Here is a 22,354-nt window from a genome sequence, read left to right as displayed (position 1 = left end):
TGGCCAAAACCACGAAGAGTGGACTAGAGCAGCACAGGTGTGGACTGGCTAAATGGCCATCTAACGGGACTGTAGCAGAGATAAAAGCCCCAGGTCAGTGGGGGAGGAAGCCTGCGGCACGTTTCCCTCCCGCTTTTCTTATGCGCCAAAGCAGCCATGACAGACAGTAAATACCCCTGAGTATATAGATGATGCGTTAATCACAGCGACTGTCAGCTCAGCATTTAAAGGTATCTCCTTATCTGAGCTCTGTGACATAATGCTAACAAATGGATAGTCAATGTGCTTCCCAAAGCACGGCAGCCCCGACTGGATGCCATCGTTATTCCAGGCAGGTGCCTTAATTTATTAGGTTTGCCTGGGCTGTTTCAAAATGCTTACCTCGATGTCACATCCTTTAAAGGCACAAGCTGGGGACGTCGGTCCATAAAAGGGAATGTGCCTGCACATATGCACACTAACGTGCACATGGAGATGATTCAATTCTGAGCATGGGAAGAAGCTGACACACACACAAACACACAAAGAATTCAGACCCCACATATGTGATGATGAAACCCTCAACCCTGGGCGAGTTAGACTACAATGGCACCATACTGCCTGGATTCTAGAAAACTTTAACGTCATTCTGTAACACAACAGGTTTAAAAATTACTGGTAACTGACTGATCCCACAAAGTGACTAATGACTGACTACGTCCAACAAAAAGAATAATGGCTGACTGATCCCACAAAGCGACTGAAGATCTACTGATCTCACAAAGCGATTAATGGCTAACTGCCTCCCCAAGGAAACTAATGCTTGACTGGTCCCACAAAGTGACTAATGACTAATCCCACAAGGTTTCAGTGGCTGTTCACGAGCACAAACTGCATCTAATCTCTGTGCCATTTTTAGACTAAATGAGACAAACAGGTATAATAAGCTAAGTTATCCATACTCCATGACACACTTCTGTTCTCCTGCAATGCAAAATTATGGTCATTTTCTTTCTACAGTTTGGAAATTGTTTATGGCAACACAAAACTGCAACAAAATAATAAATATATCACAATGTTTAAGGGAAAATAATTCTAACCAAAAACTCAAATGACAAATGACAAAAATAGCGCAAGTGTTCTCAAAGAATTTGGATCATGTTATATTTGCATGACAGTAATATGGCCCATTTTATTACGTATGCTATTGCATTACCAACTGACAATCAAAAAGTCAAAAAACTATTACAGCTGTAATCATTATTGCATTTAATTATTTGTTTTTTCATTCCATAATTTCATCTCTAATATCTCGAGGAATATTAAACCAAATGAAACTGAAAAGTATTACAAAACTGGAATAAATCTTTAGCTTACATAACAATACCTCTAGTATAGTAGACAGTATCAAAGCTAAAACCAGGCACTAGATATAGTGCTTCATTCTATATTTAGCTTCTGGTTGCTAAACATCAATGTGTATATATATATATTTTTTTGATTATCAGCTTTTGAGTTCGTGAGAAACTGATCCAGTGCTAAACAAAGGGAGTTAAACATAAAATAAAAATATATACAATTTGGATTTTTAGCAATTTATTACAGATCAAAAATTCTATAACATTCATAGATTTCCATGTAGTGACATGGTTTTTGTTAAACCTGTCCTTTACATTATGCTGTCATCCATGCCTAAGCTTGTTTAAATAAGTTATTTTACAATACAAAAATTATTGACTCCGTTTTTAACCAAACAGACGTTCTTTGAGCATATGCTCATCTCCTTCTCAACATTTTCCCCATGGCAAAGAAATAGTTTACAATACTTTCTCCATATTTACAAAAAAAGAGAAGAGTGCAATCGATGCTAATTTTTTTGTTTGTTTACATATTGACAAACTACGTCTCCCACGTCTACAGTGGCGTTTCGCTGGGAGGGGAGAGACGAGAGGTGCTATGGAGTCCAAGGGAAGATAAACGTGAGTGACGAATCAAGCTCTGGGGGTGGGAGCCCCTTTGGGTGGGTGGACATGAAGGTGACTACACAGACAAAGGCATACCTTTGTCTAAAATACAAGCACAACTGCTCTATTTAGCACAGAAACATACAAAACAGCATCTGTGCGGCATGCGTTAAAAGCATTGGCCGTGCCTGTTCAGGTGTCCCGCTAAGCTGCGAGTCATCGGTCTCGTGTGTCCTGTGTACGAGCGATACGAAGCGCGCTGACAGCCAGCGTCACGTGACCTCACTGGGTCAGCAGCATAAGTGTGTACTGGGGAGGATTTTTTCATTAAAACATATACATGTGATTTGTGCATTTTTTTTTTTTTTTTTTGGGGGGGGGGGGGGGGGGGGTGGCTCCCTTGTTTTGAAAGGACTCCATTTGATGGAACAGAATGGCAAAAGCTTAGAGTGATGTAATACTGAGCCACTGTACTATTCGGATAAGCTGCACATTCCAAAGGACAAAGCATGTGTTCAAACACAGAAGGAACAAAACACAAAAACATTTTTTTTTCAGTTCTTCCCTCCTCAGTAGTCTCAATTTTCTCCTTCGAGCAAATTGTTGCTGACAATTTAAAAGTTTTATAACTAGCGGCAGTCGTCTTGGAACCTAAAAGACTGTCTGGAAACAGAAGAATAAACACATCAATTTTATTTCCCCCCCAGCCTGTTCTGACTGAGGTAAAACTCATTAAAATGGGCTGTGACTCCCGATTGGGAGACAACAATCCCAGATATAAAAGCAAACGCTTCTCGAAATAAAGGGGCTCTCAGTATAGTCATGCTTGTGGGTTCTTCACTGATTGACCCCCATCACCTAGGAAAGGATACCTCACCCCTTCAGGAATATCTCCTGTAACATTATCGCCCCCCCATGCAGCGATCATGGGACCCGACCCCCCAATTCCAGACGTGGCTGACATGACATCATCATTTCCCCCTTCTGTACTAAGATGGTTAAAAGCAAAATTTGACTAATACAACAGAAGCCGCTTAACAAACACATTTCGGATTAAAGAAGACAGGCTGCCCCATAGCTGTGTGTTCACACATCAGGGCGAAATGTGTTCCGGGACACCTGAAATGTAATCTCCCTTTCCCTGCGTTACCCTCATCATCACCGATCACTTATGGCCAATCCCACATAGTACGGCCCTGACCCCACTGTCTAATCTTCATCATAAGACAGGGAACAAGAGCCACCCAATCACCTGTGGGATTCAGAGAAAACAAACTTATCCATTAGCTTATGCTGGTAAAGAATTATGTGAGCAGACAAAGTGAAATGCCCATTTGCAGACCGTAAATTGCCACAAAAACAAGCTCACGGTCTACGGTTACATCAGTAGTTTCTTCTCTTTTGTCCTCAGCATATCGCAGAAAGGAGACAAATCAGTGATAAATGGTCTCAAAGCTTGATGGGCAAATAAAGGCTCAGGAGTCTGTAAGACAGGCCTTGCCTTGGGGTTCATGTGCAATACAGAAGGAACCCCCCCTCCCCCCCTGCGCTGCAAGGAGTTGCTACACTGTGCATCGTCTTCCATAATGAACTCAAATCAGTGACTGTGTACAGGGCTCCCTTCTGGTACATGGGACATCAGAAATCAGACACGTCATGTCTAAAAACCATATAAAAGAAAATTTAGATATAATGACTGGATGGGAAAACAGCAGCTGTAGGGTGATGAAGGGAAGAAGAGAGCGGGAGGGGTGCAGGTGTCAAGCGTCCTCCCCATGGCAGCCATTCCACTCCTCCATCTTGCCCTCGTCTCTGAGAGAGCATCTCTATCGTCCGTCGGCTGGGGATGAAATCGCGGCTCCCCACTTGAGGTCGGTTATTGCCAGGACTGAGTTCTGCGATGTCCGCCCCTGCCGAGTCCTTCCTCGGGCTCCTCCCCCGGAAGTGCGTGTCTTCCCCCACGGATCCCCGGGCCCCTCCCCAGTCCTTGGCTCGCGACTCGGCCGGGTGCATGGGATCAGATACAGGTGGCCGGCTGCGCCGGGGGCTGGTGCTTGCGATTCCGCACGGCCCCAGACTTCTCCTTATAGGCGACGCACATCTGCTGGGACACGTCCACCAGCGAGCTGGCCACCGCCAGCCCTGCAGCAGGGAAACAGGCAAATAGGCGTGAGACCCAATGCAGGGAGAAGAACAGCTAACAGATGCATAGGCATGAGAGGTGGGAAGTGGAGAGATAGACACAGGCAGATGAGACATACTGAGAGACCGAGAGAGATACTCCAATAAAGGCAGGGGAGCAGAGAGACTAACACAGGCAGGCAAGATAGGGAGGGGAAAGCCCGACACAAGTAGGCAAGAAGGTGAGTAGAGACAGTCCAACACAGGCAAACGAGACAGGAAGCAGAAAGACTGACACAGACAGGCAAAATGTGGAGCTGAGAGAGAGAGCAACACAGGCAGGCGAGATGGGGAACTGAGAGAGAGACCGATACTGACAAATGAGATGGTGAAGTGAAAAGAGAGACCAACACAGGTAGGCAAGATGGAGAGCGAAAAGACAGACAGGCAGGTGAGATGGAGAGCAGAGAGAGAGAGAAAGAGAGAGAGAGAGACAGACAGACAGGATGAAACACAAACATGACAGCATGCCAGAAGGTATTTTCTGGATGAATTATTTGTTATCCTGCAGAACACACATACCTATCTGAAGTTTTTTCCTCATTTATCGTTTAACCATTGTTTCTCTTTGACTTAAGATCGAAATGGTACGAATGTAAAGGGTGCATCGAGCGCTTTGTAAACGCGGCATCGTTACACACCTCCAAAGCTGAAATTCAATAAGCCTCTCAGATGGAACTATTTGGGACGGGATGTTTCAGGAACAGTGTGTCCCAATCTGGGGAGGGTGACAGAGCTGCATATGTTGGATGATGGTGCCCGGTGGCGCGTGACCTATAAATCATTCTCAAAAACGTAAACGATTAAGGCGATGGATGCACCCGTTTCACAGCTTCTCAGAGGAGCTCAGTGGAGGTGGCGATGCCACAGAGCATTAAGCACACACAAACATGACAGATCGGAACCTCAAAATGAAAAGGTACAAATTAATATCAAATTATTAAAGTACTCCCTGGAGTAACACTACACAATCCTTCAGAAAATAAATCCCACCATGAACAGCAGATTGTATCCACACTAAATTATTTAAGATTCACTGCAAGGACCCATACTTTAAATTTATCAGGGGTGACACTTGTGTTTTTACAGACCTGTCCCAAATGTCCCTTTTATCTCAAAATCCCTCCTGAAAATAAGACATACTTGGCCACCAGGAATATATCTGACGAATGTACTGCTCCTGCTGCCAGAGTCACATCACCTAGTAACTTTCATTCACAGGCTGATGACACACATCTACCTCTGGACTGCAACAAATGATCCACAGTCACCCAAATAAGCTTTGGTGTGACTGTGTCGGAAAGGCACGGCATTAAATTAGGCGAACAAAACTGGGCAGAACATGCAAATGGCACACAGATGGACAGAATGAAACCCACAATCAAACCCAGCACCAAGTCACGCTGACTAATAAAACAAGCCCGTCTGCTTCATGTACCTGGACTCTATAACCTGACTTCAATTTGCTTGCCTGTAGCAAAACAACCGTATAGTGATTTTTGTTCAGTCCAGCATAAAATAACCCTGCTCCGGAACCAACGGTTATCACAGCAGTCGGGGTTCTGGCAAAGATACGCTACAGTCTTCCAGAGAGTCCTCTGCATATTGATCCTCCTGCGTTGGCCGTTTTACACCTGATCATTTGTATTTAGCAAAGCCAATTCAGCCAATCTCCATTTAGTAGCTTGGACTAATTACCAGCTGCTGATAATCCAAACCCTTCCGGCCATCTGTAATAACAGATAGGAATAAGAACTCAGAACATTTCCGAGGCAATGACCATAACCTGGACACTTTAGAACAAGATATAAATGAAGTCCCTAATTAGTGATACCCTCAAATCAAACTGGAAAGTTACTTAAAAATGGGGAAGAGCCATGTGTTCCCTTTAAATACCAGAATGTATGTGACACTTTTTCCCGTAGGTTAGAGGATCCATCCTCGTGGCACAAAGCTACCCAAAAGAGTATGACCCCCGCCTACCTGGCAACAAGGCCCAAACGGAGACGATCTTCATCTATTTGCTCTCTCGAGCGTGAGAATGTGACAATACCACGTAAGGAATGGGAGAGAGGATGACAAGGGATTGTAACAAAAAAAAAAACAAACTTGAGACTTTAGGAGACAGATCAGGAGAGTGTCAAGAAAATAACTCGACTGAGAAAATGGGAGGAAATGTGATTGTGAGAACATAGCAGAACATGGAGAGACTGTGACAGTGCGGCGGATACAATCTATCAGGAGAGCCAGAGGTGGCAAAAGCGTGGCTAAAGTAAAATAAAGATCGAGACAAAGCTGCAGTAAAGACTGCGAGACAAAGCAGAACATGGAGCGGTGATGAGATCTAGTCAAGAGAATGTAGAACGCGAAGTGTATCAGAAACAGAGAGAACATGCCCTGAAGGAGATCAGACGGGGGGTGGGTACTGACCTGACTGTCCCGGAGGTGGGATGCCCCCAGAGCCCCTGGGCAGCCGTACAAAGATGGACAGCACGGCCGCTCTGTTGCCGAAGCAGGGTTCCATGGCGATGGGCTTGGGCACCGTCTGCAGAGGCACATGGGTCAACGTGATGAACCGCGGGGTTCTTCGGGTTTATCGTCTGCTTCGTTAAGTCTCATGCTAATTACACACCTAATGTACACCACAGTGTCAGGTCAGGAGGACCTCCTGCAAATATAATCACTCAGGGGCTCGATCAGACAGGCGTTGTGTGAGGGGCTGCACATGAGCCAGTGGAGGTCGAGAGAGACAATTAAAGAAAACAACGGGGACTTGGAAAGAGAACATTCCAGAGAGTTTAGGCCAGGCCTTTAAACACAGGTTGATGTAAATGAGTCACTTTCAACAAGTCACTGTAACCCTCTACCAGGTAAGTGGTTAAGAAAGATTGATTCTGTGAATTTTTTTTTCAACTTTGCGCTGAACAGGGACCCAGCGATGGGTGTCAGCATAACTGACATAAGGATCACCCGGTTTACTGGAGGTTTTGTTTGGGGAATGCACCTATTTCGGAGCAGAGTAAATAATAAATCAAGCCAGCAACATCCTGTGGCATGACACCTCAACGGAAGTATGGCTCCACAGAAGAACATGCTTATGCAGACAGAGCCACGTGGAAGGATAATTAGACCCAAAGAAACCGGGTCTCTTCCTCACGCGGAAGGAAGACAACCAGACAACCAGAATCAATTTAGGACTCATTCTGGAGCCGTGTGAAGTCATCTAAAAGCTATTAGCCAAATGTAGCTACAGGTCGGTGGCGGAGATACTCCCTCACCCCAAACTGCTGTCGGCCTGGTGTTACGGATGGCTGAGGCTCAGAGCTGCAATTGGCCTGGCGTGAAGGGCAGCTTAAGTAAGACACGCCAAGACTGCCCCCTTCAGAAAGGCTTAACGCTTCGTGAACATTAGTGACGCTTTTCTTATAGCCTGAACTGAAGTGCCTAACAGCCTGGAGGTATGAAGGCGCAAGGTGGCGGCCGGTCTCAGAGGTGCTTGCTGCGTGCCGGTGGCAGGTGGCTGACACGGAGCTGGGGCCCAGTCACCCTGTAACAGGGCAGATACCGGCTAATTGATTTCTAGCGTCTTGCCTGACTGTCGGGTCCTGCCACTGGGACTGGGTTTAAGTTCAGCTTTATAATGACATAACGAAAACGTAAACTGGATCCCTCCAAAAACTGCAGCACCAACAACACGCTGATCTGTGTGGGGAAAAGGAAGGGATCCAAAACTATGCCTACAAATCCGGAGCGGAGACAGGCGGCGCATGTATGATAGATGAAGCTACAGCAGAGCCGCAGAGCCGAGCCGGCTGCAGTGAGAGGTTTGATCTGCCAATCCAGAGGCAGCTGCGGTGTGGCCTGTGGGAGCCCCTCGAGTCGGGCACCCAGGCACCAGGATGCTGGGAACTGCACCCTATGGTCCCCATCCGGTCCACACTGTGGCACCTCTGTAAAATGTAAGGGAATGACTGAGGATGGATAACCCTACTGAAATAGTGTGAGGCGTCCCACAGGAGTGCCTGACAGAACCTCCACGATTAATCTGCCCGGGCAGGATACCAGCCACGTGTGTGAGCACAGGCTCTTAGCGATGAATATAGGCAATTCATCTCCTTTCCCCCCACTCCCGTGTCCCTGTTGGCCCACCACGGGACGCCCTCTTTTTCCTCCATGTTCTAGTCTGGAGACACATTATCAGCATTTAGACGGCTGTCCTGATCTGGCCGCAGAGTTCTCCGGCAGCCCCGCTGAGCCCTGCGGAGCCCCTAGGCACCAGTGAGGCACCGCTCTGCCTGCACTCTCCTCGGCATAATCGGAGGTGGCGTCAGCTTGGCTTTTATAGCACTTTTATAGCAGCCTGTCGCACCAAGAAGCTCATGGGAAGGGCATATTTAATTAAGAGCTGATAATTTACTTTAGCCCTAATTAATTGTATCAAGCAGTCAGATTGTTATTTTTGTCATCAAAGTTATCAAAATACCCCAAGTAGCGGAAAAACAAAATGATATTTTAAGAGGCAGCCGCTCAATATCAGCCATAGCGCACTGTAGGACTGAGGTGAGCACAGCACCGGCACAGATCCAGCTGACGTCCAGCTCTGGGATCGAGGGCCTCCTCAAGATGCCGTCAGCCTCTCAGCCGCAGGTGCTCTTATATCTCTCAATAGGAAATGGGCAAGGAAACAAAACCACTTCCTCAAAATGCTTAACACCACGGCAGACATACCCCTTTTATTGGACTGATCTCTGTCCTCAGCGGGGAAACACTTAAACCCACTGTTGTAACAGTGGCCTATTTCACACAGCTTTGTAACGGGATAGCACTTGCTGTTGATCCTTTCTGGTCTCAGAGATCTGCACATTTTTACAGATCAGTTCTGCTTGGGGTACATTCATATTCGGCAAAACAGAGAACACCCCATAATTCTTTAAAGACAGTGAAATGAATGTCTAGATCTCTAATGTCAAAAAAGCTCCAGTATATTCAAATTCCGAGCCGCAGAGCGGACAGGCCACAGCGCAGACGAGCCGTAGAGCGGGAGAGCCGCAGAACAGACAGGCTGCAGAGCGGACAGGCCACAGTGCAGACGAGCCGCAGAGCGGACAGGCCACAGCGCAGACGAGCCGCAGAGCGGGAGAGCCGCAGAACAGACAGGCTGCAGAGCGGACAGGCCACAGCACAGACGAGCTGCAGAGCGGACAGGCCACAGCGCAGACGAGCCGCAGAGCGGACAGGCCACAGCGCAGACGAGCCGCAGAGCGGACAGGCCACAGCGCAGACGAGCCGCAGAGCGGACAGGCCACAGCGCGGACGAGCCGCAGAGCGGGAGAGCCGCAGAGCAGACAGGCTGCAGAACGGACAGGCCACAGCGCAGACGAGCCGCAGAGCGGACAGACCACAGCGCGGACAGGCCACAGCGCAGACAGGCCACAGCGCGGACAGGCCACAGCGCAGACAGGCCACAGCGCAGACAGGCCACAGCGCAGACAGGCCACAGCGCAGACAGGCCACAGCGCAGACAGGCCACAGAGCGGACAGGCCACAGCGCAGACAGGCCACAGCGCAGACAGGCCACAGCGCAGACAGGCCACAGCGCAGACGAGCCGCAGAGCGGACAGGCCACAGAGCGGACAGGCCACAGCGCAGACAGGCCACAGCGCAGACGAGCCGCAGAGCGGACAGGCCACAGCGCAGACAGGCTGCCTTTGCTGTGACGCCTGGATAATCACATCTTGCCTGGCTGCCATAGCTCGCCTATGCTACCGCTGCTCATTCAGCATGGTGTTTTGGGGCAGTGTGCCTGTTATTCGCATAGGAAGCACCGCAGAGCACTAATCCTCCCTCACACAGAGAAGTGGGGGCAGGAGCTTAGAAACTGCTACTCCCACCGGATACCTTCCTGTCCACCGCGATGTCATCCTTTGGATGCAGGAGGGGACAGAAGATGGCCACATGTTTACACATTTCCCAAACTGCGTGATTCAACAAGGTGGCCGACCTTCTGTCATATCCCACTCGTGCTGAAGTGTCTGATGACAAACAGACCCTTATTACCTTCCCCTCCCTGCCATCACCCCAGCTGTCACTCCTAATGGTGCATCTCTCCCCAGATAGCCTGGCACGCTTTCTCACAGAAGTACATCCAGCAATCCACTAGACGGATTGCTTTCTTTATGCAGTGCATGTAACAGAAGATGTGCATGGGATCTAGTGCCCCCTGCTGACACCTTATAGGGCATGGATGATAAGAACCATTTCTGCAGGACAGGCTGACCCAACTGGATGCCAAAAATTAATGAATGCTAATGCAGAGGAAGTGTCATTCATTCATTACCAGATATGGGGCGTTTGTATATTTCTTAGGTAACATTAGCCATATTAAAGCCAAATTTAGACTCCTTAAGTGTTATCATGAACCCCGAGAAATATTCACTTTGAAAAGCACAAGGCCCCTGGGCTTCATCCAGCATTCATCAGCCGATCCTCCAGGAGACACCTGCCAAGTACAGCGCTGGAACCAAACCAAGCTGTCAGACAGCCTCGTTTTCAAAGACCCTTCATTCAGGTCGGTGTAAATTAGCGGCAGGATTTAATTCGATTTGAATAGCGAAGGAAAACGTAAAGGTCAAGCTTTGAGGAATGTTCAGAGAAACTTCAGAGAGTTTAGATACTTGTAACCAATCATTATCAGAAAGACCCCAGGATGAACCCCTGACCCAGGAGGTGTGCAGCCCCTGGCAGAATAAATCACGGAAATTTAATTCTGGCTTAGACAACATCGTGACTCAGTCTGGTTAAGAACTGCCTTCTTTCTTTTTATAATTTTCAGACACCTAACCTGCCTTCTGAACCACCAGAAGGACACAGTCGCCTCTGGGACTCAGAAAAGCCTCTGAATCTTAACCAGCAGACTGACGCAGCTCAGCAGTTGATTAGTAATGTGATGCAGCTCTGTGGCTGATTAGCAATGTCTAAACAAATTCATCTGAGTTGCACATGTGTGAAAGGCTGGTGAACAGAGTACATGCTAACCTGGCTGCGCCCAGCGCTTGCGGGAAATGAGACACCGGCGGTAATGATCAGCGGCGATGTCGGCACGACGACCACGTGGCACACAAGCGCCCATCCGACACGAGCCGAAATGAGCCGGGGGGCGGGGCAGGGGGGCTGCGGAAAGTCAATCTGAAGGCAATCTACCGCATCCGGCCGTTCATCCCGCGTGCCACCTGCCGCGTGAGGAGGGGGAGGTACTTCTAAATTGGATCTGTGTGGCTCAGATGTTCCCAGACAGGAGGAGAGGAGGAGTCTGAGCTAAGCGGGATAATACAGTGGCTTCGGCATAATGTGACGCTACAGCGGCAGAGCAGAGCAGCGTGTGGCGAGACAGGAGACGGGGGCAGGGATCCGCAGGAAGGGAGCGCTAACTCAGCCGCACCAGAGCTGCCACAACATGCAGCTTTCATTGTGATTTCATTACAGCCCTTGAATTAGAAATAAAAACATTTTAAAGGCCTTACTTATCCATGCTGGATAAGGATGGGGAGGCTGGACTGAAAAGCTGGTTGGTTTGGATTATTCCCCTATTGGTAACAGATGTGTTGATGAGCGTCAAAGCCATTGGAAGTCATTCAGTCTCTAAGGGAGGGCGTGTCGCCAGGTGGTGGGGAGCGGCGTAGCACGTCGCGATTTGGGCGTCGAGAGCATGATAATGAAGTTCAAGCCCAGTCAACTTTATGGTAATGAGCTGTGACGCGCTTCGGCGGCGACCTGTTAGAATGTAGAAATGCTCAGTTAAAAATTTCCACAGAATAGAAGCATGGAAACTTTTGTTCCGACCAAACGGTTCCCATGCGCTATGAAACAGAACACGTCTCGACACGGTATTTTTATTATTATTGCATGATAATATTTGGGATTTTATTCATCCATCCATCCATTTTCCAAACTGCTTATCCTACTGGGTTGCGGGGGGTCCGGAGCCTATCCCGGAAGCAATGGGCACGAGGCAGGGAACAACCCAGGACGGGGGGCCTGCCCATCGCAGGGCACACTCACACACCATTCACACCTACGGGCAATTTAGCAACTCCAATCAGCCTCAGCATGTTTTTGGACTGTGGGGGGGAAACCGGAGTACCCGGAGGAATCCCCACGACGACATGGGGAGAACATGTAAACTCCGCACACATGTGACCCAGGCGGAGACTCGAACCCGGGTCCCAGAGGTGTGAGGCAACAGTGCTAACCACCGCACCACCATGCCGCCCCCGGGATTTTATTCATAGCCACTGAAATAAAAATTTTAGGAAAATTTCAACGAGGAGGTTCATTGTTTTGTCTGATACACTAAATTAATATGTCTGACTTAGAGCAAGTGAAGTAAAAGGAGCAAAGTAGTCAGGGCCGGAGTTGAAGACCTGGACAGCCCAGTATAAAACTACATAAACCCTGTTAAAGGTTTCCATTAACCTGTCCATTACCTAGGCTATGAATGCACATTCGCTTTAATTTCCATTCATGTATTCACTGGCACATTTTACTGAAATCATTAAAACGTATTTGATACAGGGACAAATGCACGTAATACACGTAGACCAGGATGTCTGAAATTATCGATGATCCAGATGAGTTGGTGGAGTGTATAACATTTTTTTGTGGAAAAAAAGGAAGTTGCATACTAATTTTGCCACCATACAATGAAAAATAATGTTAATTGTCGGTAACATTAATGTTACTTATTTATAGCAGTGTTTGTCATAACATAATTACATGTGCTTTGACAAATTATACCCTATTGGTAGGATAAGCTACAAAGACAAGCTACAAGTTTATTTGCCTTGTGAGCCACTTCAATAAGTCTGCTAGACCAAGCACTGGGAATGACCTTGACCCCGCCCACTCAGTCCACGTCAGAGTTCGGCCGCAGTCTTTACTAGCGTTGCGGACAGTGAGGCCAGAGTGACCGCTGATGCTCCCGCCGCCTGCGGATTGAATGTACGGTCAGAGAAGCAGGCCTGCCAGGATGCTTCTTTGGAGGGACATTTGGGAGTAAGGGTGGAGAGGGAAGAAAAGAGGAGGGAGGACGGGGGAGGGAAGGAAGGATTAGAAAAGGAGAGCAGAATTGCAATGAAATGGCATGAAAGGGGAAGGAGAGAATAGGAAATGGCATGGTGAAAACAGTCATGAAAAGAAAGGATGAGGGAGTGAAATATGGATGGAAAGCAGAAAAGGATATGAAAGGGAAAAGAAATAGGAAAGAGGAGAAAGAGGGGAAGTGGAAAAAGAAAAAGGTAAAGGGGGAAAGGAAGGGAGGTGAAAACAGGAAGAGAAACAGGCCATTCCATGGGAAAGCCCAGCAGTGTAGGCCATGAGGTGCAGGGCAATAAATGTCTTTCGTGGGGGTGCATGAGCTCCACTTTCATTTATCAACAGTCCATCCCAGATGGCACCTCTCCGCTCCGAGCAGTCAAGACAGACCGTCGCTGGCAACACTTCAATATCTGAGGGCGCCACGAGAACCCGGGACAAGCATTGGATTCGATTACACCTGCAGATTATCCTCCAGGGGCATGTATGCAGACGCTGTCTGAAAACGCCACACGTTCGACGAGCAGATCGGCTGACTGCACCCAGGGTGATGAGCGATGCTAATTAACAAGCAGCACTAATGCACTTCAGAGAACCTGATTTGCACATGTGACAAGGATTAGAAGCCCTGGAGATCCACCTGAGAATCCCAAGTCTAAATTGGGCCATACCGTCCCCTGCTGCGAAAATGGGCGACTGCCAACTGTGACTTCAAGCCATGTCCACATCTGACCAGCAGACCAGCAGGCCCTAAACTGGCGTGGTAAGGACTGTTCATCTGCCAAATTGGTGAGGGGGGAGGGGGTGTTAATACTACAGTACTGCAGAATAAGATGTCCAGCTGAGGGGAAATAACACACAGGAAAGGCCATCGCTGCAGGCAAACTCACCTTAATACTGCCTCCGATAAGGTCAGGTGGTTCCTCGTCTGTTTCCAAGGCGACGTTGATGGTGGCAAAGGGCCGGCTGGCCATCTGCTGCATCTCGCGCAGGAGTTGCTGAGGAGAAGAGAAGCTCTGTGAGGGACACAGTGGTCAGCTAGGGATGTGGGGGTCTCCCTGCCTACCACCACTGACTCGAAGTGCCATACAGAAAGAACACAAGGGGCACTGAACCTCATCAGTAGCTCCAGTCTACAGAGACGAGCCAACCTATGACGATGCCCCTTTGATTGGCAACTGCATCCCTGTCAGCCATGGCTAGTTTCCACAAGGTGTACTCTTTAGGAGACACACCCCGCTTATTCGCTCTGTCCCTCATTGCAATCATGATTGGTCTCACTCCTCAATTCTTCTGCCTTACACAGCCATCCTCCCCCAATCAGCCGTGAGCTCAGCAGCGACAATATCTGGACCCTTCCTAAAACCCTGGACCCTGCCTACACTGAGCAGCACATGTGCACAGGCTCGCAGACGCACCGGATTGATGGAACACCTGGAGTTTTGAAATTAGCACTGATGGGCCTCTTCCTCCGGAACATACCGCACAGCACTCCACTGTAATCCCCCCTCCCCGCCCCCACCCCCATCTCTCAGCGCTCCACAGGAGAGCTTCATCTGAAAAAAGCTTTGGGGTGGGCATGCCCTGGCTACTGACATTTATCCCTGTGTCACTTAATACTCAGCCACTTTGCCTGTTTTACCTGTGCACGCCTGTGTGAAGGTACAGTAAATATTTGTGCACCTGCCTCCCCAAGGAAAGTCGTAAATTACCAGTGACTAAATGCAAGTAGGGTGAGTTTACAAAACAGGACTCTGTCATTTCCCTCCCTGTACGGTGTACTCTGCAGAGGGAAAGGTCAGGGGTCAGACACGTTTACTGATGGATAAATAGTGTACAACTAATTCTCTTGCAGCTGTGAGGATAACAATAAGGCAAAATGCTGCATGAATGAAAGTTTGAACTAAAAAATGTTCCATCCGAGATGAGAGGCTGAAACTATTAGCATTTTAGAATGAGCAGAACTTTCAGAGAAGTTTCATTTGAGCAGCATCGCCATGTTCTGATCGGACATCAGAGCAGGTCATGGGAAACTCACAATATACTATTACACACACATGCCACGTAATTACTTAGACCCTGATAACTAGTACAAGAAAAGGTGGCTGAAAAACTGGGTTACAAAGGGTAACCGATATAAATTTTAAAAAGCAGTATTATTTGTGGAAGAGCAGCACCAAAGGTACAATGCTTTGGAAGGACAGGTGTAAGAAACATGTGTTCAATGCACACGCGTGCACGCGCACACGCACACACACACGCACGCATCACATGATTAACTGCAAAACTATTCAGTCTGCGCTATAACTAGCCTAAATGCAGAGGCAAACTTCCCAAGATGCGAATTACATTGAATGCATTAACCCAGATAAAGTGAGGAACACTTCACGTTAAAGTGCTACCATGACGACCGAGAGGTAAGAAAGCAGCCCTGCAGACCCAGCTTGGCCCGGCCCCGCATTAAAATCGAAATGTGCCTGACCACAGCTTTGCAGGCACTTCTGCCACAGAGTGGGAGGGGGCACTTTAAGAGCAGCCAACACCTTTACGGCCTCCGGTTCAATTAGCTGCGTTTTGCACTGTTACCCAGCTGCACCCAGGAGTGTCAGAGACCACGTTTGTAACATGGTGTCTCTGCCTCTAGCAGATGCTTTGATGAAAGCTGTACGACACCAGCAAGACTGGTTTGCTCGCTGAATGATCAGCCCACGTAGACAAACTGCATGCCATGTGGATCCAGACACAAACAATTTTGTCCTGGCATCACCTTCATGATAAATCAAACTGGAGCAATGGGTGACACCATGACCTCCAGCTGCTCATCTAAATTTTGACTGTGCTCCCAGGAATGACCACCCCCCATCCCGGACAGAAGACCTGGCCAGCTCTCCGGTAGACACAGCAGAGAGGCTGGCTCATTAATCAGCCCCTGAGAGGCCCAGCGTGCAGGGCTCTCCCCCTCGGCCCCAGGCAGCCTAACGGCATGCTCCCGTAAGCGTGTCCGATGGCCGGATACAAGCCTTTCATCCTGACCGTGCCGAGTGGGTGAGAGGAGCTGGTAAAAAGGTCATAAAGCCAGCAGCAGATTTCAGAGTTCCCGTTCCTGCCCTCAGGTCTTCCCCACCCCTAGAAAGTAGCCAAGCTGAATCTTGCACCTAAGAACTGATGAGCCACAGATATTTCCTAATGCATTACTCAAAGTGCTTTAAATGTGAGGATTTTCAAGCATAAAACCCATATGGTCACTCTACAACCAATACATTCAGCCAGCCAAAGGCACACAAACACGACACTGCAGCCAACAGCAACACAGTAAGTCAATCGAATCAGATCTAAACAACAGGAACACACTTCCTGTGGATGGTGAACAGAGGGCTACAGTGGCTGCTACAGTGTCTCCTGTGAACATTAGTGGATCATGACGACCATGAAGACGGAACCATTAGCACACATGCTGTTACGGTAGGACAATCAGAGAGGAGAGATCTTATGAGGCATATAATGCAAAAAAGTGTGAATTTACTTAATATCACAACTCATAATGAGAAGGGAGCTAATTTTTCAGAAATGATGCAAACTGACATCCAACGTTATAGGTGTAAACAAATCAGACAGAGACATCTATGCCAAAGCTGTGTGCCAATTCACAGCCCTCAGTAGCTCAGGAGCTTAAGCTGATATGAACAGGAATAGTACTGAAGGTGGCTGTCTGCGATGTCGATTTCATCAGATCGCATGTGAGCGAATAAAGTAACATTTGCAAAGCTTAACATTTTCACTGCTCCAGCAAATGGCATCACATTTTATCCACGTTTGTGGATAAAATACAAAATACAAACTACAGAGCAGAAACACTATGTTGTGATGATATCTGAAAAATAAATTTGTTTTTGGTACAATATATTCAACTCAAGTGGGACTTTATTGCTGTGTCAGCCATATACAAGTGTACGAATATAAGAAGTCGTTCCCCCAGGACCACGGTGCACACAAGACACATGGGGGGCTGTTTGCACACAATTACAGGGGTGAGACACACAGTACATACATAAACATGAACAGAGAGCAGTTCGTAAGAAATATATGTATGTAAAAAATATCTGTACATAATATAGCAGAATGTAGCAGCAGAATATAAATATGGTAGGTAAACTACGTAACAAATAGAATGATGTATGCAACAACATGCTATAAGAGGCAGGAACCCACTAAAGAACTACATGATATAGAAGGCAGAAACCCATCAAAGAACACCATGATATAGGAGACAGGAACCCATCAAAGAACAACATGATATAGGAGACAGGAACCCATCAAAGACCAACATGATATAGTAGGTAGGAACCCACCAAAGAACAACGTGATATAGGAGGCAGGAATCCACCAAAGAACAACATGAGAGGCAAGAACCAAGCAAAGAACAACATGGTACAGGAGCCAGAAAATCCATCATGCAATTCATGCTGCAATCCAGGTGCAGGAAATATATAATAATATGGAAGCCAAGAAACCTACTAAAGAATGTCATAATTTAGAAGCCAGCAAGCCAAAAAAGCACAACAATATAGGTGACGGGAAACCAAGCAAAGAACAGTGTAATAAAAGACCATGGGAAATTCAGGAAAGACCATGGGATTCAGGAGCAGGGAAATCCATTTAACTTCAGTTATGATATTTAGGGGATTGTAATGCTTGCCCCTCTACTTAACTAAACATGGCAGAGCCCTTCCCACAGTGGGCCTAGATGCCATCCCATGGCAGCAGTTCGGCTTTCTAGCGCCTGGCTTCACCTGGCTTACGGGTGGAACTGGCTCCTCATAAGGACTGCTCACAACTGGCCACCCACGTCCATCGTGGTAAATGAGGCTGGTTACACCGAATTACATTCTTGAGTAGTGCAGCATCACACAAAATGACGCATCTCCATGGGTCCGGATTTATAATGTTCTCTACTGTGGACTTATTTATGGACCCAGGATCCATGCACTAACTTAAAGGGTGCAGTTTACAGAACCATAATCAAACACAGTGAAGTACACAGTCAATGGCTTATGTAATCTTTAGTGAAATACTCGCCAGTGTTTCTGTACAAACAATAGTATCAGGCATGTGCATGATGCGTTTGCATGCATTTGCCACCATTGAGAGTGAAAGTTTACTTTCCTCAGTTACTCTGCATGCGTACCTATGAATAACCCAGCGTGTGGGTTAAATTACCTGGATCGCCGCTTATCATTTCACTGCTCATCCATGTAACTGACAGCTTGGGTGCAGTCCTCATGCAAAGTCTCTAATATCAGATCATCCATCTGTAACCTGCATACAACCCCCAGCTCGACCTATGAGCCACACAAACACGGTCAAACGTCTCCCCAGGACTACGGGGCCCAGAGAGATACCATATGAAAGCAGACAGCAGCAGTAGAGGACAAAACAGTGAAAGTACAATCTAAAAAAGACATGGGCAAAGGCGCTACGTGCTTTCCTTTAAATGACGTGCACATAATAGAATGCAGTCTAAATGGACCCCGGATGGTGACTCTAATCCTCAGTGCTGGAGACGGACCTGCCCAGCACATTTCCGTACCAAATTAACCTTGCCAGGGCATGCAACACATTTAACACATTCCATTTCCCATATTTTTAGTCGGACCCTGAGGAGTAATGAAAACAGGCGCAGACCCCAAAATGAAAAAAGGCGCACATTTTACAGGTGCGTTTATGGTGGGTTAATGAAATGCTATTCACCTTGTATCAAAGAACCAGTGGTGGGAGGCAGAAAGTGAAAGCTCCGAGTATCCAGCAGGGGGAGCCGGAGCGAACTCTTCCCCAGCGCGTAGGGGACGCACGCAATGATGCGCCCATAAGGGGGCGAGAAAGGGGCTAGTATGTTAGCACTCTGGCGTGGTGCTAACACTCAAATCCCTAATGAGCAAAACTTAAAAGCAAAACACCCCTTTCAGGTCAAACGCCACAATTTCATATAGAAAATGCATAATGTGTCCCAGTACGTAAATGAAGTAGAAAGCCAGACGCCATCGCTTTCCATCATAACCCTACACAGAAGCGCTCAGAGCTCTCTTCCTTAAACTTATGATTCATACAATTATTCAGAACTACCCAATACTTACCAGCAGATAGCATTATTGGTGCTCAACCTTTATCTTGGAAAACAAAGCACACAGGACAGTTACAAGGAATCCACTCACTAAATGACAAGTTTATGCCGGTAAACAAATAAGGAATTTCAGACAAGCACAAAGAGTTTGGAAGGTCCTCCAATTAGTTTCAGCTATGCTACCATGTCCTTCCAGTAGACAGTACTTTTCCAAACTCATTACTAATTCATTACTTTATTTACACAGCTCATTGCAAAAGCTGTATGCTTTACTCCCGATCGCTCATAGCACTGGCTCTACAGAAATTGCTATTTTTCTTTCCGAAATCAGAAAAATGGGCGAGGTGCTCGGTCCTGTGTAGCCTCCCCAGGCATTCTCGCCTGAAGGCTTTGCCCCCACTCCTTTGGAGCACTGATCTACAAATACACAGAAATCCAGCAGCAGGCACACAGGAATTACTGCAACTTTGATTTCCGCCCAGAGCAAATGCTGCTGACTCCTTAAGCTCACATCTCAATCAGCAGCAGAAGGCCGACGGAAGCCGCCGACTCTCCGTGCAGAAACAGCCTCTGATGAAGCATGCAGGAGCCCAACACATGCCACTTGCAGACAACCTGGCAGAGGAGTGTTTCTCCTGATTTTTCCCCTCCGTGAGAATAGCAGGTCGCATTCAAACCTACTCCAACTTACAAGCCATTAATATGCCCAAGGAACTCTAAGTTCACTGTGGCTGACTACTGTACCAATAGTCAGCAAGGAGGGCAACATTGGGGGTTTGTGTAGGAGTCCGTATATTAAATTAACATGCCATCTGTTCATTATACCTACAATAACAATAAGACAGTTTTAGAACTTCCTGCTTAATAAAATACTAACTAAAAACTATTTAAATAAAGAACCTGATGAAACATGTACCCTGATGACCAGCAAAATTCTCTTGCCATCGAAATTTCAACACTAATTCATCAATCTAAAATAAATAAAATAAATAATACAGATGGTTTCCTGGTTATTATCTAACCCAAAAAGGCAGTAACAGACCCCACTATGCCACATACACGGCAATATAACTGGCTAGGAGGGACACATTTAAAGAAAGAGCACATCACGACCAAAAGTGCTCCTTTTGTCGATCAATGTGGATTTAAATAAAACTAGATGGTGCAAGTAAAGCGAGCTGCAATACTCAAGCCGAAAAACAACTCTTCCCTCGGCTCGAAAGCCCAACAAACAGAGCTCTCGCTTTTGGCTGAAGATCCTACAGCTGCTCTCAGATTTATTCCCAAAACTTCACCCGTATGTGCACACTAACACAGCAGTCTGACATCTACAAGCAGACCTAAGGCACACTTGTGCAGCACGGCCTGTCCAAATGTGTGCAGTGTTGCCAAAATACTATTACAACAACACAAAATAGTTCCAAATCTGTCACATATTAAATATTAAATCTCAATGCAAATTAAGTGGCCCTCACTGGGTTAGAATCTGCCACAACTCCTCTCCAAAATGTCACCAATTCCTTTACCCCGAGCTAAACAACTGTCACCCCAAGGATTTCATAATACATTCTATAAAAGTGCTCCAATTTCCGAGTGACTGTCGCATCAAAATAATTCACAGCACCCCTTCATAACCGCACGGAATGAAGACAACACCAAGCCTCAGCAGGTTAAGGAGATAGCCGGGCATCACAAAAAGGCACATTGTTTGCCGAGAGCTGGAATTGCCTGTACATCGCTCTAAGAGCCAGCTCAGAGTGCTGAGGGACGGCGAGGTTAACAGGCCTCATCAGCACTGCGCACAACAGGAACAATAAACATCGCATGGAAAACTGAAAGCGAGCAAATCTGCTGCGATGCAAAAAAAAAAAAAAAAAAAAACATTGCTTAACATCACTAATTACGACGACACGAACAGAATCAGCTGTAATGTTTGATGTGGTTTCCAGTATATTGTCATGTATCTACATATGTTTGAAAAATACAATTTATTATTTATATAACCAAATTCCCAACAGAAAATCAGTGTGTGTGTTTGTGTGTGAAATCTTTGCTTCAAACACTTTACAAACTATATAAATTATCAGCAATTATTCACGCGTTACATGAAACACTGTCCCTTAGCAGTCATGACTAACTGAACATCTCTCACAGTAATGTCTCTCACATCGACACTGAACAATTTTGTCAGTTTCTGCTTTAACAGCTAAATATCCCTGAGCCATTTAGCCCAAAAACCCCTTTAGGTCTCGTTAAGCACTTGTCAGGAGGAGGCCTGGAAGTTATTCCTGTCAGCCCGTTCTCCAGTAGCTTTGCTAGAACGCTGCGCATATCCTGACATCCTCAGCTTCAGCAGGGACTAAAATTCTCATCTGCACTATTCTGATTCAGCTTCACATGCTTCACTTAATGACGGCCCATGGAGGACGGTGTCGGTGACGAATGACAACCACAAACCTCAGCATCGCCACCAACAGCTGAGAGTGGGATCCAGTTACCCTGGTGGCCAAAATACGTGTGGGTGGTTGTGATCTGACGCTAAATCAGTTACGTCAAAGGGCTCTGAAGTTTGCTCCACAGAAAGACCTTCTTTGGGAACTTATAAAATCCAAAACATTTTGCAGCAGTGAGACAACATCCAGGAAAGAGACGAGTTCTTACATCACTCTTAAACGTCCTAGTGTTCGGCTTTTCAATTACTATGCAATGATTCACGCAGATAACTGCAATTACCCCACTGCCTGAGCTGACACATACTGTGACTCACTTGGGCAATGTACATGCAATTATTCTGACTTACTCATTTTTATTACTACTGAATTTTAATACTATTACTAATATTTCAAGCAAGTACCCTTCAACCCAACACATTCATTTCAATATACAATGTTTTTCTAAAAAGGTAAATTAGCCCCAATATCTCCAGTAGTATTGGTCAACATCCTTTCAAGAGGCACAATAAATGTGACTTTAAAAACTTATCATGAACCCCCCCCTGCCAGATTTTACTGCCAAGATTTTA

The 22,354-nt window shown here is 46.8% G+C and overlaps 1 protein-coding gene across 1 annotated transcript in view; it reads right to left on the bottom strand.

Moving 5' to 3' along the window:
* Window positions 1-1,116: 1,116 nt before the first annotated feature.
* Window positions 1,117-22,354, bottom strand: part of atrn (attractin) — a 113,104-nt gene continuing 91,866 nt past the window's right edge. The window contains exons 27-29 of the mRNA XM_048969979.1: window positions 14,105-14,212; window positions 6,555-6,669; window positions 1,117-4,085 (exon numbers count right to left, since the gene is read on the bottom strand). Of these exons, the coding sequence (XP_048825936.1) occupies window positions 3,961-4,085; window positions 6,555-6,669; window positions 14,105-14,212 (348 nt within the window). The 3' untranslated portion in view covers window positions 1,117-3,960. The remainder of the gene's footprint in view (window positions 4,086-6,554; window positions 6,670-14,104; window positions 14,213-22,354) is intronic.

This window comes from Brienomyrus brachyistius, chromosome 12, assembly GCF_023856365.1.
Source record: "Brienomyrus brachyistius isolate T26 chromosome 12, BBRACH_0.4, whole genome shotgun sequence".
In the NCBI taxonomy this organism is placed as follows: domain Eukaryota; kingdom Metazoa; phylum Chordata; class Actinopteri; order Osteoglossiformes; family Mormyridae; genus Brienomyrus; species Brienomyrus brachyistius.
This window is presented reverse-complemented; position numbering and strand designations above follow the sequence as displayed.